Raw genomic sequence first — 19281 nt, 5'->3', positions numbered from 1 at the left:
GTCAAATTAAAATTTATCTGCATATCTCATTAAATCATAATCATCATATCATAATCTAATTCTATTATGTCATAAAGTTGCATCCATTGTGTTCGATCATCCCATTCACAATATCAAGTTCATAGTATATATCATAGATGTAGGACACTACTGTAATTGTTGAAAATCAATAGTTAAACTAAGCCATTGTCCTACTAAGTCTTGAATAATGTCGAAATATCCAAATTGAAATGCAAATAACATACCTCCACTTGCATTACAAGCATTCTAGAATGTAGCTTCTATCAAAGCAATTGAAAAAGATTAGTACATGAACGAAACCATTAATTATATCATTTAGGTCTTAATGTGCTATCATAAGTGTGAATCATCAAAATGTAGATATTACAATAACATAACCCTATAGTCTCAAAAGTATGTAAAAACATCAAATTAGAAGCGTCATAATGCAATTATGTCATCTATACTATGATGAATTAGGTGAGGCCTCATAGATTCCACTATTTGAGGATGACAATACGAACTCTAAGGTGTTGACAAAAAGCTTCAATGATGCAATAATGAAGATCAAAGACAATGAATTTCCTATAGCCAGTGATTTCATTATGCTTGCAAACATCGAATATATGCTATACTTAAACAGGAATCTCATGCCATGACAAAATCAAAAGATTAAGGAGTTCAAATGGAAAAAGGATGCTTGCAAATCCAAGTTGTTGAGCTTGAAGAACTTGTACTCCCATGCAATGTAGGAATTCATGAATGTCTTCAAGAGCTGGAAGCTGGTGAAGAAAACCATGGCTGATGAAGAAAAAAATGGTGATGAAGTTTAAACAAATTAGTTACTTTCTATTTATTTTTTGGAACTGTTTGAAAAATTGTCTTTACTATTTGTAACTGTTTTAACTGAAACGCTAGGCTTTAATGGAGACCTTTTTAGATATGTAAAAACTATTAATGTTGGAGCATTTAACTAGTTAAGGGTTAGATTTTTAGAAGGCAAAATACACTTTGATAAATTTAGTACTATTTTCAAGTTAATTCTTATTAAAAGACTTGGTGCTAAAGGAAGTATTTGAATATATATCTATCATCTTTATTTACATTTTAAAACTTGGTGTTTGAAGCAATCTAATCATGGTTACTTTGAGAACTATGATGATTAGCTACTTATAATATCTACTACTATTTCTTTACGGTTTGTTTTCATTTATTTTCTTGCATGATTATTTCAAACTATGGTGGTGTTTAGATTCCAATTGGTTTATTGTTGCTAAAAGGACTATGAGCTTTTCATTTATGCTTTGTGAATGAATATGTAAACCATTACTTCGGTAGCTAAGAGTGCGTGAGTGATCCTTATGCACTTTCTGGTAAAAGTGTGAATTTAGCCATTGTTATTTTCTTTGAGCTTATTGATAAATCTTTGTAAAGAGAGCTCCACCTATAAATGCAGAGGGAAATGATAAGTATTATGTTTTCCCAACTGTTATGAATATTATTGGATTTTCCAAGATTTGGGCATAGAGTAGATTATTGATTCATTGGAAAAGACAATCTATTCACTAACAAATTGTGAGTATTTCTAGTTTTTATTATAAGTTTTAAGTTTTCTAATGTTTATATGTTAGATATTTAATTTCTAAAATTGTGAAATTTATTTTACTTGAGTTTGATTGGCTCAAATAATTTAGGTCTTATAGAAACAAATTATTAGGAACCACTACCCTTATTGTATGGCAATATTTGAGGACAACATATATATATTAAAATATGAAACTCATAAAACATATTGAATAAAGTTATAATAGTAACATGTGATAAATAATAAATCTCAAGTAACTAGTTATTATAATTTTAAAAAGCATATAACTCGTCCCAAAAAATCTATAAGATGAATTGAATTTTACCAATCAAATTATAATAATAAATAAATAATAGAAAAACCAAAATGTTTCTCATGAAAAGTTTAGTATGTACAATCGTAGTTAACTAAGCCACCAAATAATAATAAAAGATGATATTATAAATTACATTCACCACAAATTGGACCTAGACTGAAAGGCAAAGACGCAGATTGTCCAAAGAGCACGTCCTTTTACATTCATATAAATTCAACCGGACAGAGAAAAATTAAATCACCAAAAACAAATTTAACACCACACAGTACTGGAATTTTTTAACTCTATATATCAAACCCAAATAGAAAATTTGATATTACTGAATTAAAAATGTACATTTTGGTGGAGCTGGAGCGAAACGTAGAGCTCCCCCCGAAATACTTCGCCAACAGGCTGGACGAGAGAATTTGCAAACAGCTGGCAGCTGACGTGGAGGGGCGGCGCTGGTTGGGAGCGTGCGGGGCAGACGCCGGAGTGCCCGACGGAGTGGTGGTGGCAGTGCACAGCGTGCACGAGATTGAGGAGGGAGAGCTGCCCGTAAACGGAACGGGCCGCGCCGTCTTCCACGTCAGATTCACGGGCATGATGCTGACTGTGCTCAAGAACGAAATCGTGGAAGTCGAGGTGGAGAGGGTGACGAAGCTGGGACTGCTTTGCGTGGCGGGGCCTGTAGAGCTTTTCGTTTCCATATACAATATGCCTCACTATTTGCAGTTTGATCACATTAATAATGATGGCTGCTTCTCCAATTCAACTGGGGATGTTAAGATTGAGAGAGGGGCGCTGCTGAGGGTAAGAATAATGGGGTCTATTGTGAACTCTACAAGTATCAAGTGCACTGCTTCCATTGAAGGGGATTATTTGGGAGTCGTTCAGGATTGGGACTCTTATTCATAAATCATATATTTAATACTTTTTCCATGGGTAAAGAGATCATGTGGATTTTGATGATAGAATGGACACTTATTATTTTTACTCTGATTTGTGTGTATCAATGTTGTTATTAAGATTTAATTATAAAGTTTTTTATTCAAATTTCTTGACTCTTGTTTGATGAGTAGTGGCTTATAAGAACCTACTTAATCTCTCATGAGATTAATGAAATACTTAACATTCCTTACATCTAGGTGATGCTCACAAAAGCAAAGCATTAGAATTTTTATGAAGATCACCCATCCTAATACTATACCTTATAAAAAATAAATGCAATACTTACTTATATGAAAATATGAAATAGTAAAATTTAATTGACAATACCATGAAATTTTGCTAGCAAATTGTTAATAATTTTTTTAACATCATCGTCACAAATATGACAAGAAATTTGTAAGTAAAGTATTTATATCTACTAATGAAATTAATTATTTTATCTTTAGTACCTTGTTTATAATTCACCAAAGTGTTAAGGTAACTTGGAGACCAATATGAGTTTGAAAGTATTGAATGGAAGCATCAACCTATATTTAGTATGAAATATACAAACAAAGGTAAAACTATTCCAAAGTTCCATCTTTACAAGTAGAGGAAAATGTTTTATAAGAAATTTTTTATTGTGATTGAAATCACTACACAAAGTCTATTTTTTTTAAAGATGGGTATATGGTTCACCTTGTGCATTAGTATTTACATGTGGAGAACCTCAATGTGTTGGGAAAGAGGTGTATAAAGAATATTAATGCAAAGATGATTGGATGTAGAGTATATACAAATGTTGGATTTGGATTGAATTGTAAAAGCTTTTTTTGATGTAAGGATGAGATATTGTTTAATCCATACTTAATTGTACCTTTTATGTATAAACTAGCATGATAAAAAATTGATTGAGGATCACAAGATGTGTTATGGTGGTATGCAGGTAAACAAGATGGTCGAAGAGTAAATGGAAGGCAGATTAAAGGAGGAACATAAGCATTTAGTCATATAAAATTTATCCCACTACTTACATGTATAGCAATAGCATTTTATGTAGAACTAGTCATATTGCAACATTTATATGAAGAAATACAATGTCAAGATATTAGAATAGGCATGGACATCTCAACATAATTTAGATTATTTAAATATCCAAGAATATTGACACAACTAGTCATTTTGATAGTTTTTAAACCTAATTATTGAGCTATCTACCATACAAAAAAATTACACAATGTTTGTCATTTTGAATCAATCATCCAAAAAACTTAAATCAAGTAGAGGATTATGTTTATAATAATTTTTTCTTTGTGATTGAAATCACTACACAAAGTCTAAAATATTTTTAGATGAGCATATGGTTCACCTTGTGCATTAGAATTTACATGTGGAGAACCTCAATGTGTTGTGAAAGAGGTGTATAAAGAATCTTAATGCAAAGGAAATTGGAATTAGATGATATAAAAATGTTGGATTTGGATTAAATTGTAAAATCTTTTTTTATTTTTTATTGTAAGGATGAGATATTTTTTATTCCATACTTAATGGTATATTTTTTGTATAAACTAGCATGATAAAATTTTGACTAAGGACTACAAGATGTGTTATGGTGGTATGCACATAAACAAGATGGTTGAGGAATAAATAGAAGACAGATTGAAGGAGGAATATAAGAATTTAGTTGTATAAAATTTATCCCACTACCTACATGTGCAATAATAGCATTTTATGTAGAAGTAGTCATATTGCAACATTTATATGAAGAAATATAATGTCAATATATAAGAATAGGCATGGATGTCTCAACATAATTTATATTATTTAAATATCTAAGAATCTTGACACAACTAGCCATTTCCATATTTTTTGAATCTATTTTTTGAGCTATCTACCATACAAATTATACCATGTTTGTCATTTTGAATCAATAATCCATAAAACTTAAATCAAGGATATTTCCCCCCAACACATGTACTCTTGACTAGAAAATTGATAAAGCTATTTTAATTTCTTATCAAGCTTTGCCAATTGTTGATGAGACACTTTAATAGAACTATTGTCTTCATCATGAGAATTGTTGCTTGATATGAATTCTCAATAATTGTAGGTGTGCTAGGTCATAGGTTAAGGTAAGAACATCCATTCAATCTCATGGGAGAAAAATGTAATCAAATCAAGCTCCAATACTTTTAGTACATGTAAAATGTGGAAACTCATAGGTCTATAACTTCTTTTTTCTAAGGTATTGGATGAACGTGATAATGTATGAAATTGAATGGGTACAATTAACACCTATTTAAGCACTTAAAGAGCATAAGAAATGTGAGAAAACCTTGGATCCAAACATTGAAAATAAAATGATTATGGTATGTTGGGTTCATCAAAATAAAATAACAATGGGTGGATAAGAGGTCTACTCATGCAAAATAGTAATCAAACCTACTTATATCCACTACTTCATTAGGGATATTGGCACTTGATTAAAGTTCCACAATGGAGATAGGTGAGAGCTAGATTGAAAATGGTTTGGAATGATGTGCTATCATTTTTTCTTATTATTTGATTCAGATTAATTCATACAAAAAAAAACTAGGTAAAATATACCAACTTGTACATTAATAGGATTGAATAGTGGGGTATATGTATGTTAAAACAACTATGTATGTACATTCATAGGATTTATAGATTGAATTGAAGAGGACAAAAGAAGGTATCCTTGTGCAACTGGTGAATATGTGTCATTTGGAGTTATCATCCAATTTAGTGACAAAGCATGGGCGCTTCCCCGAGAACATGGGAGCAATGAAACATTAGGACCATCTTTGGTTAAGTGGATTTGTAATTTCCAGGTTGGATATGCGAGTTGGAAAATATGAGGGAATTGTATTTATGGGAGAGTGAGAAGCAAAGAATCCTAAAGGAGTTTAGAAATTGAGAGCATTTCAACAACTCTGCATTTTGAAACTTTTGTTTTCCCCAGAGTTAGAGGAGTTCCTTGAAGTGGAGGAGCGAGCCCTGCCCTAACCAAAATTGTAGACCCATTGAAATATATATATATATATATATATATATATATATAAGCCCTTTTTATACAAGTATTAAACCGCTTAGGGTTATAACATGTCGGCCATATGTCGGCCATAATATGTCGGCTACCATGTCGGCTACTTCCAAAAAAAAAAATTCCCACTATTTATGAAGTATGTACAGTACTTTCCTGATCAGTCACCACAATCTAACAATCTCCCACTTGGGGACTGATCAGGCTCCACACTAAACAACAATCTCCCACTTGGAGACTGATCTTGTAGTAATACAACTACCGCATGGGGCTCCCACTGGATCAAACCACCCTGGACTCTGCTGTTCTTTTATTCAATTTAGTCTAAAAGACCAACTGAAGCTGAAGAGGAGTTCAGCTTCTCCCTTGTTACAACCTTTGTCAACATATCTGCTGGATTTTCATTGGTATGTATCTTCTCCAGCTTTAACTGTCCATCCTCCAAAACTGACCAAATGAAATGGTACCGCAACTGTATGTGTTTGGTCTTAGAATGTAGAGCTGAATTCTTAGCAAGATGAATGGCACTTTGACTATCTGTGAACAAATAATTATCCTTTTGAGGATGTCCCAATTCTTCCAAGAAGAACTGAAGCCATATCATCTCTTTGGTTGCCTCTGTAGCAGCAACATACTCTGCCTCTGTAGTGGAGAGAGCATTAATCTTCTGTAGTCTAGAAACCCAGCTCACGGCTACCCCACCAACAGTAAAGACATAACCTGTAGTACTCCGCCTGGTATCAATATCCCCAGCCAAATCTGAGTCAACATAGCCTTGTAAATCAGTAGTAGAGCCCCCAAAGTGTAAACACTTATTGGATGTTCCTCTCAAATATCTAAGAATCCACTTGACAGCATTCCAATGCTCAAAACCTGGATGACTCATATACCTGCTAACGACTCCCACTGCATGTGCAATATCTGGCCTAGTGCATACCATAGCATACATCAAACTTCCTACAGCTGAAGCATAGGGTACCTTGGACATCTTATCCTCCTCTTCCTATGTCTTGGGACACATCTCCTTAGTCAATTTCAAATGACCAGGTAAAGGTAAGCTGACAGCTTTAGCATTCTCCATAGAGAAACGTTGCAGCACCTTCTCAACATAATCAGCTTGAGATAGCATCAATGTTCTGTGCTTCCTATCTCTGTAAATCTTCATACCAAGGATTTTTTTTGCTGCCCCCAAATCCTTCATAGAAAATGCATGTGCTAATTGGCATTTCAGCCCCTTAATATGATCCATGTTAGACCTAGCTACAAGCATATCATCAACATATAAACATAAAATAATGTAGCTATCATCATCCAACCTCTTAAAATAAACATAGTAATCTGAATGACACCTATTATATCCATGCTCATGCATAAAACTGTCAAATTTTAGATACCATTGCCGAGGTGCTTGCTTCAAGCCATATAAACTTTTCTTCAATTTGCACACTAAGTTCTCCTTACCTTTGACCTCAAAACCCTGTGGCTGATCCATATATATTTCTTCATCCAAATCACCATGAAGAAAGGTTTTTTTAACATCCATCTGCTCTAAATGCAAATCTTCAGTAGCCACAAGACTTAAAATAGTACAAATAGAAGTCATTTTAACAACAGGAGAAAATATCTCATCAAAATCAATTCCCTTTTTCTGTGCAAATCCTTTTACAACTAACCTGGCCTTAAATCTTTTCTTACCTCCTTCCTCTTCTTTCAACCTGTAAACCCATTTATTCTGTAAAGCCTTTTTACCTGCAGGCAACTTGCACAAATCCCATGTCTTATTTTTTAGCAAAGAGTCCATTTCATCTTTCATTGCAGACTCCCACTGAATCTTAGTATCCACCTGCACAGCTTCATCATAACTTTCAGGTTCACCAGCATCAGTAAGTAAAATAGAATACAAAGAGGGAGAAAACCTTTGTGGAGGTCTAATTGGCCTTGTTGACCGTCTAACATTCACTGGTGTGTGTGGTATTTGTTGTTGCAGTTGTTGCACATCATGAGGAATGGCTGGAACATCAGCTTTTGGAGTATCATCCAGCACTACATAATCATCTTCTTTCTTCTCATGTTGCTGCAACAGATCTTTGTACAACACTTTTTCATTGAATATGACATCCCAGCTTCTATTAATTTTATGATTTTCAAAATCCCAAAGCCTATAGCCAAATTCATTAATGCCGTATCCAACAAAGACACATTTCTTTGATTTAGCATCTAGCTTGGTTCTATTTTCAGAGTCTATATGAGCAAAAGCTTCACAACCGAAGGTCTTGAGAAAAGAATAACTCACCTTCTTACCAGTCCATGCTTCCTCTGGAATACCACAGCCCAAAGGAGTAGAGGGACCTCTATTAATCAAATATACTGCAGTATTGACAGCCTCCGCCCACATCTGTAAGGGCAACCCAGCATGCAACCTCATTCTCCTTGTACGCTCCATTATAGTCCTATTCATGCATTCAACCACTCCATTTTCCTGTGGAGTCCTTGGAACATTTTTTTGTCTACGAATACCATTAGTGGAGCAATAATCTTCAAATTCATGACTGCAATACTCACCACCATTATCAGATCTGAGACATTTTAATTTCTTACCAGTCTCATTTTCAACCAAGCATTTCCATTTCTTAAAAGTTTGAAATACATCAGATTTCTATCTAAGGAAATAAACCCATACTTTTCTAGTTGCATCATCAATAAATGTAACATAATAATGAGAGCCACCAAGGGAAGATACCTGAGCCGGTCCCCATACATCTGTATGCACAAGCTCTAATTTCTCCTTTTTGTTTTCCTTCCCTGTCTTTACAAAACTCACTCTCTTTTGTTTTCCATACACACAACTTTCACAGAAATCCATATTCACACATTTTAGACCTGGTAAAGCTTTCCTTGAATGAAGTACTTTCATACCTTTCTCACTCATGTGCCCAAGTCTATTGTGCCATAGCGCTGTATCAGAATCTACAGCAGCTATTTGTTCTCCCTGCTCAACTGCAGTAATTGTTCCTGAATATTCATTTTTCTCTGAAACAATCAAAGTAGAAGGAACAATATGACCTGTACAAAGATATAAGGTGCCTACTTTCACACCTCTTGCTACTACAAGGGAACCTTTTGAAACCTTCCAATTTTTATCATTAAAAGTAACTACACAACCCTCATCACCGAGTTGCCCTACTGAAATTAAATTTCTACTTAGTTTTGGAACATGTCTTACCTCATGTAGTAGCCAATGATTCCCATTCTACAACTTAATCTTAATTTTTCCCTTTCCAACAATCTGACAGGTTTCATTATCCCCCAAATAAACAAGCCCAAAATCCCCTTGGACATAATCAATGAAATAACCTCTATGAGGTGTAGCATGAAAAGAAGCACCAGAATCTAAAACCCATGAATCATCAACATTCTCTAAAGACAGAAGCAAAGCATCCTCTTCAGATTTGTTACTTACCACATTTGCCTCTTTGTCTCCATCTGATTTATCTCCTTCATTTTTCTTTCGAGTCCAGCAATCTTTCTTTTTGTGCCCTGGTTTCCCACAGTACCAGCAATCATTTGATCCTCTCGATTGAGACCTCCTCCCCTTTGACTTTCCTCTTGATTTCCCACGATTTCCAGAGTTACTTCCTCTTTCAGTCGTTCTGCCCCTGCTTTGTGCATTTAAAGCACTTCCTGATGTAGATCCACCTGAGGATTTTCTATGAGCTTCCTCACTTAAAATAACACCAATCACATCATCATATTTTAGGGTACTAGATCCAGGAATAGAATTACTCACCGCCATTACCAAGCCATTCCAGCTTTCAGGAAAAGAACACAAAATCAAGAGAGCCCTAATTTCTTCATCAAAATTGATACCCACAGAAGATAATTGACTAGTAATAGTATTAAACTCATTTAAATGATCTACAACAGATCTGCCTTCTGCCATTTTCATATTAAATAAACGCTTCATGAGAAATACCTTATTTGAAGCGGAGGGCTTTTCATACAATGTCGCTAGGGTTTTCATCAAATCTTCTGTCGTCTTTGCTTTTGTAATATTAAATGCCACCGATGGTGCCAAGCATAACCGAATGCTTTCGAGTGCTTTTCTGTCCAAAAGATCGCATTCAGCCTCTGACATAGTTCCCTGATTCTTGGCTTTTCCTTCCAACGGCTTCCATAAATCCTTCTGATATAAATATTCTTCCATTTGCATCTTCCATAACTGGAAGTTCTGCCCATTAAACCTGTCAACCCTCAACTTACCCTCATCTGCCATCACTCCCACTCAACTGTGAGACTCCCACTTAACTGTGAGACTTTCCTGCAGAGGATAACTAAAAGACAACCTTGCTCTGATACCACTTGTTAAGAAAAAAACCATGGACAAAAATAAAAACTACATGCAAATATAACCAATAATAGAAAATAATAGAACACACAGAAATAAACACAAGGCACCAAGATTTAACGTGGTTCACCCAATCCCTAGGCTACGTCCACCAAACAGCAAGTCCGATCTTATTACAATCCAGTGATTACAACCTGATTACAATCCGTAATCCCTTACAGCTCAATACCGTCGCAAGAACCAATTTCGTATCACCACATATGAAAAAATACCCAACCCTAAGCCCTTTTATACAAGTATTAAACCGCTTTAGGGTTATAACATGTCGGCCATATGTCGGCCATAATATGTCGGCTACCATGTCGGCTACTTCCAAAAAAAAAAATTTCGGAGCGATGCCCCGAACTCCACTATTTATGAAGTATGTATAGTACTTTCCTGATCAGTCACCACAATCTAACAATACATACATACATACATACATACATACATACATATATACATATATACATATATATATACATATATATGTATATATATATGTATATATGTATATATGTATGTATATATGTATATATGTATGTATGTATGTATGTATGTATGTATGTATGTATATATGTATATATGTATGTATATATGTATATATATATACATATATGTATATATATGTATGTATATACATATACATACATATATATGTATGTATATACATATACATACATATATATGTATGTATATACATATACATATATATACATATATATGTATGTATATACATATACATATATATATATATATGTATATATATATATATATATATGTATGTATGTATACACATATACATACATATATATGTATATATATATACATATATATGTATGTATATGTGTATACATACATACATATATATATATATGTATGTATGTATACACATATACATACATATATATATGTATGTATACACATATACATACATATATATGTATATATATATATATATATATATATATAGATATATATATGTATGTATATGTGTATACATATATATATATATATATATATATATATATATATATATATATATATATATATATATATATATATATATATATCTATATATATATATATATATATGTATATACATATACATGTATATGTGTATACATACATGTATATGTATATACATATACATGTATATGTATATATATATATATATATATATATATATTAACCCAACTACTGAGATGCCCATGTTACCTGTAGATATCTCAACCATAATTTTTTCAGCCACATTGCCTAGTTGTGTATTCATCCCTCTCAGGCCTGGACACATAGCATTCCTTCTAGCCAAGGATTTTTTTTAATTCGCGAATGAAAATAGAGAAATTTATTTGTTTTTAAAGAACTAATGACAATTTAAGGTTTAATATGTTTATTTTTTGGCCTTTATTAGAGCATACATGATAGAAGCATTTGCATGCTCATATTTCCTATCTTGTTCTTGATATTGATACTCAATGTATGTTTATTTCAAATTTGCAAAATTATAATAGAGATAATATTTTTCTTACTGAATTTACTTCTTTTTCCAACAACTTTGTGGAATGCTTCATCATTATCAAATACGAGTTAATTTCAAAGCACCACTCCAATGGCTCCTATTCCTTTTGATAAAAGTAATGTTGCTCCTTTAATCCAAATGAAATTCAAATATTCAAAAACTATGTCAAGATAAACAAACAAGAAAATGCAATTGCTGATCAAGTTGTTGTTGCATCTCACAATGCCACTTTTGCATCCACCACTTTTTTATTAGATCGTACATTTACTCCTCTCTCTGAATCTTTACATTCTATTATAAATAGGTTGTTAGCTACTAATATGATTATTTTACCTCCTATTCAACCTCTTTTACCTACTACAATGGCAACTAAATCTCTTGATCTAAAAGATTTTTGTTAATATCATCGCCAGAATGGTCATGATACTAAGAAATGTTATTCTTTAAAACATAAATTTCATGATTTAATTTATTCTAATGCTTTATTTGTTGATAAATTTGAGGGTAGTGGGAATATGTTTGTTTCTCCTCCTAATCAAAATTTGCAAATCTATATGAATCCTTTTCCTACACATGATACTAATACTATTGCTCAACCATCTTCTATGGATATTGTGTATGATTCAAAGATGGATGATCTTAATAATGTGGTTAATCAAGTGGAACATGTAGTTCACTCTGTATGTCCACCTCAATCTCAACCTCTATTTCAATCCCAAGTTTATAATTTAAGAGATTATTTTCTTACTAATATTACAATAAGTTTTGGTGAAATGTGCAAATAAAAAATATGAGACAATTATTAAATGGGTAATTAACACCTATTTAAGCACTTAAAGAGCATAATAAATGTGACAAAACCTTTGATCCAAACATTGAAAATAAACTAGGAAGATTGAATAGTAAGGGTTTTATTTCTTGTCCTATCCTTTTGTCAGTTGGATCTATTGGCTTTTGCTTTCTGGCCATTGGCTTGTCTTTTGTTTTTTCCTTATGTAGGTAGAAGTATTGAGTCTAGGCTTTATTTAATATTATGCTACAAGATATTTTGTAAAAAATTTTGGGTTTCAAGATCCTTATAAAACCTATTTTTCTTAATAAAAAACATTGAAAATAAAATGATCATGATATGTTGGGTTCATCAAAATAAAATAATGGGGGGTGGATACGTGGTCAAGTGATGCAAAATAGTAATCAAACCTACTTATATCAACTACTTCATTAGGGATATTGACACTTGATCAAAGTTCCACAATGAAGATAGGTGAGAGCTAGATTGAAAGTGGTTTGGAATGATGTGCTGCCATTTTTTCTTATTATTTGATACAAAAAAAACTAGGTAAAATACACAAACTTGTACATTAATAGGATTGAATAGAGGGTTATATGTATGTTAAAACAGTATTGAAAATATATTTAGAAGGAAAAATGAAAGATGAGCCCATCATCAAAATTCTAGCTTAAAACCATATGGCAAGTATTCTCACTCCATCATCATATTAGACCAAAAGGTGATATCAACTAGGGATCTAGAACTAGAACATGACAAAAAATGCTTCCCACAAAAAAGAATCTTTAAACTACATTAAGCTAATTTTCTAAATATCAACTATGTGGGGAAGTTAGATGCATCCCTATTCATATTTTATAGTCTAAATATTCATGTTTCAGTACAACTTCTCTATATTTGCATATGCTCTCTTCATCTTTGGGTCTTAAATTTTGAAAAAGAGAGGGAGAAAAGTGATGTTTGATGTTTTAATGGGGCCTGTGTTAGTCAAGGTGATGAAGAATTCAACCCTTCACACAACATTCATTTATAAAATAACACTCAAATATGAAGTAAAGAATAATATTTTTTAATGATAAACCTTCTCCATTAAATGTTTATGGTATTAAAAAGATGTTTTGAGATCATGAGACATAATTACAATGGTTGTAAAGGATAAAATGGTTTGATGGGAGGATGCTTAAAAATATTATTATTAAGGAATTATATATAGTTGAAACATAGATGGCAAAGGAGTCACACTTGTTGTAGCTACCACTTGTGCATTAATATTGTTTGAATAACTATTGATATTGATGAAACCTTCTTTTTTTTTTTAACAAACTTTATTTAGATTGTTGAGAGACATTACTCTTAACAATTGGATCCAAAGGAATTGATGAATCAAAATGATTTACTTGAAGCTAATAATTATGAAGCACTATAGACAATTTAGAGAAAGAGGTAGAATTTATAAGAAAAATATTATTCCTAATGTCTATTTGTAAACTAGAAATGAAAATACAATAACCATATATATTAGACACAAGATTAAAATAATTTGAGTAGGAAAATATTTAAATGTCACTTGATTGTGCCAATAGTTCCCATGCATCTTTGTTCCTCTATTCTTAGGTTTTGCATTGGTTGGCTTTTGGGGATAGAACCCAAGGCTACGAAGACTTCAAATCTGGGGGCCTAGAGTAAAAGGTTAATTTAATTTAATTTATTAAATTAAATTTCCTCCCTTCTTAATATTTCCCTTTATGCACTTGAATTTCCATTTGATAATTAATTAGCAATTATTAAATGTCATTTACCTCTTAGGGTTTACCTTTTGCATTTTTTGATCTGCTTCTATAAGGATTTATCTTCTATAAGTGTCTCTTATCTTTTTAGTTTGATAATATAATTTTTCATATTATCAGAGCAAAACCATTACCTCTTCTTTGTCTTTTCTTCTATGTGATAGGTTCTTGCATGTAGGTGTTCTTCATGTTTTGTGGATTTGTATTGCTCAAATCCTTCATGGTATTAGAGCCTAACTTGCTATAGGTTGTTCTCATTTGTAGAAAAAGAGGAATGAGGGTTTGACATAATAGATCTAACTTTTTTCAAGTAGTTTTTGTGAAAATAGGGGGATCTCTAAAATTTAGAGCACTTTGAGGCCAAATCAACCTCATAGTTGGATTCAAAAGATGTGAAAATCCCTATTTTCATATAAAATTTGTGAATTTTGGAAAACATTGACTAGGGAGACAAATTGTTTTTTGCATATCAGGGTTGTACAACCTTTGGCACACACTTCGAGGAAGAGAAAATGGAAAAAAAAAATGTTTTTTTTTTGTTGTAGTTTTTAAACTATATCAGTTATCAAAATCATGCATTGGTTAGCTATAAGCCACATAGGTCTTGAAACCACAACAACACTGCTAGTGGTCAATCTTCTCACCATAGTGGCCTCCGCTAGTTTGTGCCACTACGGCCCTACCCGCCACCAACTTTACACCGCCCAAACATCTATATCCTTGGCTGCTCCACTTGGCCTCTAGCCCGTGGTCATGTGGATGGCTAGGGGCCAATGAACTTTTTAATTTTTTTTTAAGAAAAAAGAAAATTAGCATTTTGGAGGCCCTCATAGTCTTTTCGCTTTAACTTGAGCATAAAAAGGTGTTTTTTGGATCCCAAAGAAGCACTGGAAAGCTGATTCAAAGACCGAGATGATGTAGAAAGTATTTTTCTATTTTTTTCTATTTTAGTAATTGTTATTTTCTCAAAGTTAGATGATTCCTTCCATCTTTCAAGGGGTGTAACTTGCTTGTTATAGCACTATTTTTTGATCCAAAAGAAGCACTAGAAATCTTTTCTTGAGACCTATTTAGATTCTTTTTATTTTCATTAGTATTTGTGAAAGGTGCATGTGATTCTCAAATTGAATCTTTTCTCTCTCTCTTACTATTTATGCATTTCTTCTAATAGTTTGGGTTTAGTTTTTTGTATTATGGTGGTGCTTTGTATTATTCTTTCTATTATTTACATTAGTAAACTAGAAAATTTTCAAAAAGAAAACCAACACCTTCTAAAACAATGGTTGACCCCACTTCTTGTCTAAAACTTTTCTATAACTATCACACATGGAAGTCCCTAATGACACAACTTCTCTAGTCAAAAAGGTTGTGGTCTTGTTTAGACATAGTGCAACTAGTTTTACAAAGGCCTTTTGAGGTCATGCAATATAGAAACAAGATAGATGAGGAAATAGGGTTGATTTCTTTATAGGTATCTAATAGTCTACAATTTCATCTTGATGGGTGCAATACCACTCTAGCTATGTGGACCAAGCTTGATGACTTATTCGGTACACTGAATGAGTTCAAGGCACTTTAGTTTGAGGTAGAGCTTAGCTCTCTTGTACCAAATTCATTTCCTTCCATTGAGGACTTCTTGATGAAGTTCAAACAACAAAGATCTTTATTGCAAGGTTGTGGGAAAACCAAGACCAATGCTAAGTGCATTAACCTAAATCTCTCTAAGCTTCATGGAAACTTTCATATTTTTTCTTTTACCTTCTATTCCACCAAGGAATCTTTGGGTACTAGATTTACCATGTCATCTTTTGAGGTCTTTTGTGATCGTTTGACTCAAGAGGAATCTAAGATCTCTTAGTTGGATTCTCTCACATGACAGACTTATGGTAGCTTAGTCATATTATGGGATGAAGGAGAAGAAATAGGAGTCACATCCTATAGTGGTTGAGATTAATTGTATCCTTCACATTACATCAGGCCCACCTCCTCCTAAGGGTAATAAACAAAAGCTAGAAAGATAGAAGTGTTCTTATTTTAATAAGCCCAAATATGATGAGTCACATTGTTATAAGAAGAAGTTAGATGGTTATGCCAAATGGGTTTCAGATTTGATAGCTCTCCTTCAGAAGAGAAACATTTTTATTCCTTCTACTTCTCATAGATCTTCTTCATCATTTCCTTTCATTCAAATGGTAAAGAGATGGGAAAGGGTCATGCACTATGTGCAACTACTACTCTACACTCTTCTAGATGGTTACTGGATTCAAATGCTTCATACCATATGGCATCTTCTTAGGATTTGTTCTCTTCTTTTGAGGCTTCTCCTACTCCACACATTTTGATGGGGAACAACATTGTTATGACCATATGTGGGAAAGGTTCTATTGAAATGATAATGGTACATTTTATGATATATTATGTGTTCCATCATTGTCCTCTAACCTTCCCTCTATTTATCAAATTACACACTAGGGGACAGGGAAGACATTTGAGTTTGTACAAGATCCAATGAACATCAGAGACGATGAGAGAGAAAAAGTACTGATCCATGTCACCTTTGAGGCTAAATTTTAAGTTTCAGTAGGATTGGATCTAGCCGAATAGCTTTCAAGGGGACTGAATCTAGCCAAAACTATGTGGCTCTAACTGTATGCCAAGTGGCATGGAAACATCCATAGGGGTATGGTTGCATTGAATCTGGCTAAACTCAGTCTGGCTAGATCCCATCCAACTAGAACAGTGAAAATTATATAAGCAGAAAAAAGATAAATTTGCTAGTCATTTTCACCACACAAGCTTGCTAGAACTATGGAGCAAGAAGAGCTACAGGAGACATTTGGCTAGATCAGGCATGTCAGCAACTCCCCCTAATTTTTTAAAATGTTTTAAATTTTATTTTATGTTTTCTTAGGTAGAAATATGGTTTTTAATGTGTATTTTTAATGTAGATTGTTTTAAAGAGTTTAATTTTTTTAATATTATTACACATTTATATTTTTAAGTAGTTCTATATTAGATAAAGTTTAGAAAATGTATTGAAATTTAGTAAAACTTAGAAATTATTAGAAGAATTATAAAATATTATTTATAGAAAATAGTAGAAAATTATGTAGAAAATTATATAGAAAATTTAGAAAATATTATAATAGTTAGATAGTTTTGAAACTTTAAAAAATATTAGAAAATTTAGAAAATATTAGAGCAATTAGAACTTTTTGAAAATATTAGAAAATTTAGAAAATACTACAACAATTAGAAACTTTTGAAGCTTTAGAAAATAATAGAATTTTTTTTATTAAATATAGAAAATCAGTTAGATGTAAATTAGAGAATTTAATACTTTTATTTTTTTTTTATTACAAATCATTAGAAATTTTTATAAAGGTAAAGGTTTAGAAATAATTGTAAACTGGTAACTAAAACCATCAGATTGAACTAAATTAGACTTTACCTCTTACTGTGAACACAAATAAATTCTAATTGAAACCTTAATATTGAACCTTAAGTAGGAGAAAAGTTTAACATTAAATGTAATTAAATCACAACATTAAACTTAATCAAATTCAAACTAAAACTCTCAGATTGAATCAGATTGGACTCTAACTCCTATATTGAACTTTAAATCCAAATATGTTGACCTAAACTACTCTCTAAACCCTAAATTTCTCTCTAAACCCTAAACCACTCTTTAACCATATAATCTTAGAACCTCTCTCTCTCTCTCTCTCTCTCTCTCTCTCTCTCTCTCTCTCTCTCTCTCTCTCTAAACCCCATAATCCATAACATAACTTCATCTCTCCTACCCCTAAACTTCATATCTCTAAACACTAAACTACTCTCTAACCCCTCAAATCCATCTCTCTAAATACTAAATTTCTCTATAACCCCTAACAACCATCTTTGAAAACCCTAAACTACTATCTAACTCCTAAACCTCATCTCTCAAAACCCTAAATTGATCTCTAGCCCCATTTAATCCCTAATGTAACTTCATCTCTCCTTTCTCATCTCTCTCTCTCTCTCTCTCTCTCTCACACACACACACACACACACACACACACACACACACACAACCTCATCTATCCCAACCCTAACCCATAATCCCTAACATAACTTCATCTCTCCCCTCTATCTCTCTCTAACTCCTAAACCCTATCTTTGTTAACCCTAAAACACTATCCAACTCCTAAACCCCATCTCTCCAAACCCTAAACACCTCTCTAACCCCATTTCATCCCTAATGTAACTTCATCTCCCCAATCTCATCTCTCTCTCTCTCTCTCTCTCTCTCTCTCTCTCTCTCTCTCTCTCTCTCTCTCTCTCAACTTGATTTTCGCTTTTGTGCATCTAAGTAAATAATAATCCACAAATTCCACATTTTGAGGATCCACATTGACAATAAAGATGTCACCTACACATGCACAACAATAATGGAAACTGTAAATAAATAAATATGAAGATATTAATATTAAAATGAAACATGTTTATTGAAACTCACCTAGAACAACTAAATTAGAAACATGTTCATAATTAGCTGAATACATAGGATTATGAATGTCTATGTCATTTTCATTTTCTTCATAAGGGGTACTTTTGATTATGTTTATCCATGTCCATTCAAAGACATAACTAGTCACAATATTCTTGCATTGACCCATTGCATTTTGTTGAATGCAAACATCATAAAAATATGAATTTTCTCTTACTTGAATTACTAAAGGTTTTTTTTGTCCAGTAGTCATCAATTCATGTAATCTTCTAATTCCAAAAATGGGTTGACAATTGTAAGAATTTGATCACCAATATCTATAGTTCACATTAAATTGGCAAGTATCTATGTCAATAATCAAAATATTAAAGTAATCATGTCAAAGAAAAATGGAAATCTTACCTTTCATTTCCCAAAAAAAACGTTTATTATATG

The 19281-nt window shown here is 32.6% G+C and overlaps 1 protein-coding gene across 1 annotated transcript; it reads left to right on the top strand.

Moving 5' to 3' along the window:
- Positions 1 to 2231: 2231 nt before the first annotated feature.
- On the top strand, positions 2232 to 2798 carry LOC149547871 (DNA-directed RNA polymerase II subunit RPB7-like). The gene has a single exon (XM_089794200.1). The coding sequence runs from the start codon at positions 2232 to 2234 to the stop codon at positions 2796 to 2798; it is 567 nt and encodes a 188-aa protein (XP_089650326.1).
- The last annotated feature ends 16483 nt before the right edge of the window (positions 2799 to 19281 follow it).

The sequence above is a fragment of the Cupressus sempervirens genome, chromosome 7, assembly GCF_028749045.1.
Source record: "Cupressus sempervirens isolate cs-2001-9-10 chromosome 7, ASM2874904v1, whole genome shotgun sequence".
NCBI classification, from domain to species: Eukaryota; Viridiplantae; Streptophyta; class Pinopsida; order Cupressales; family Cupressaceae; genus Cupressus; species Cupressus sempervirens.
The sequence above is the reverse complement of the archived record's forward strand: the minus strand, read 5'-3'. Positions and strand labels throughout refer to the sequence as shown.

Excerpts from the sequence above, each read along its gene's own strand:
- LOC149547871 (XM_089794200.1), top strand. The coding sequence starts at position 2,232 with ATGTACATTTTGGTGGAGCTGGAGCGAAACGTAGAGCTCCCCCCGAAA.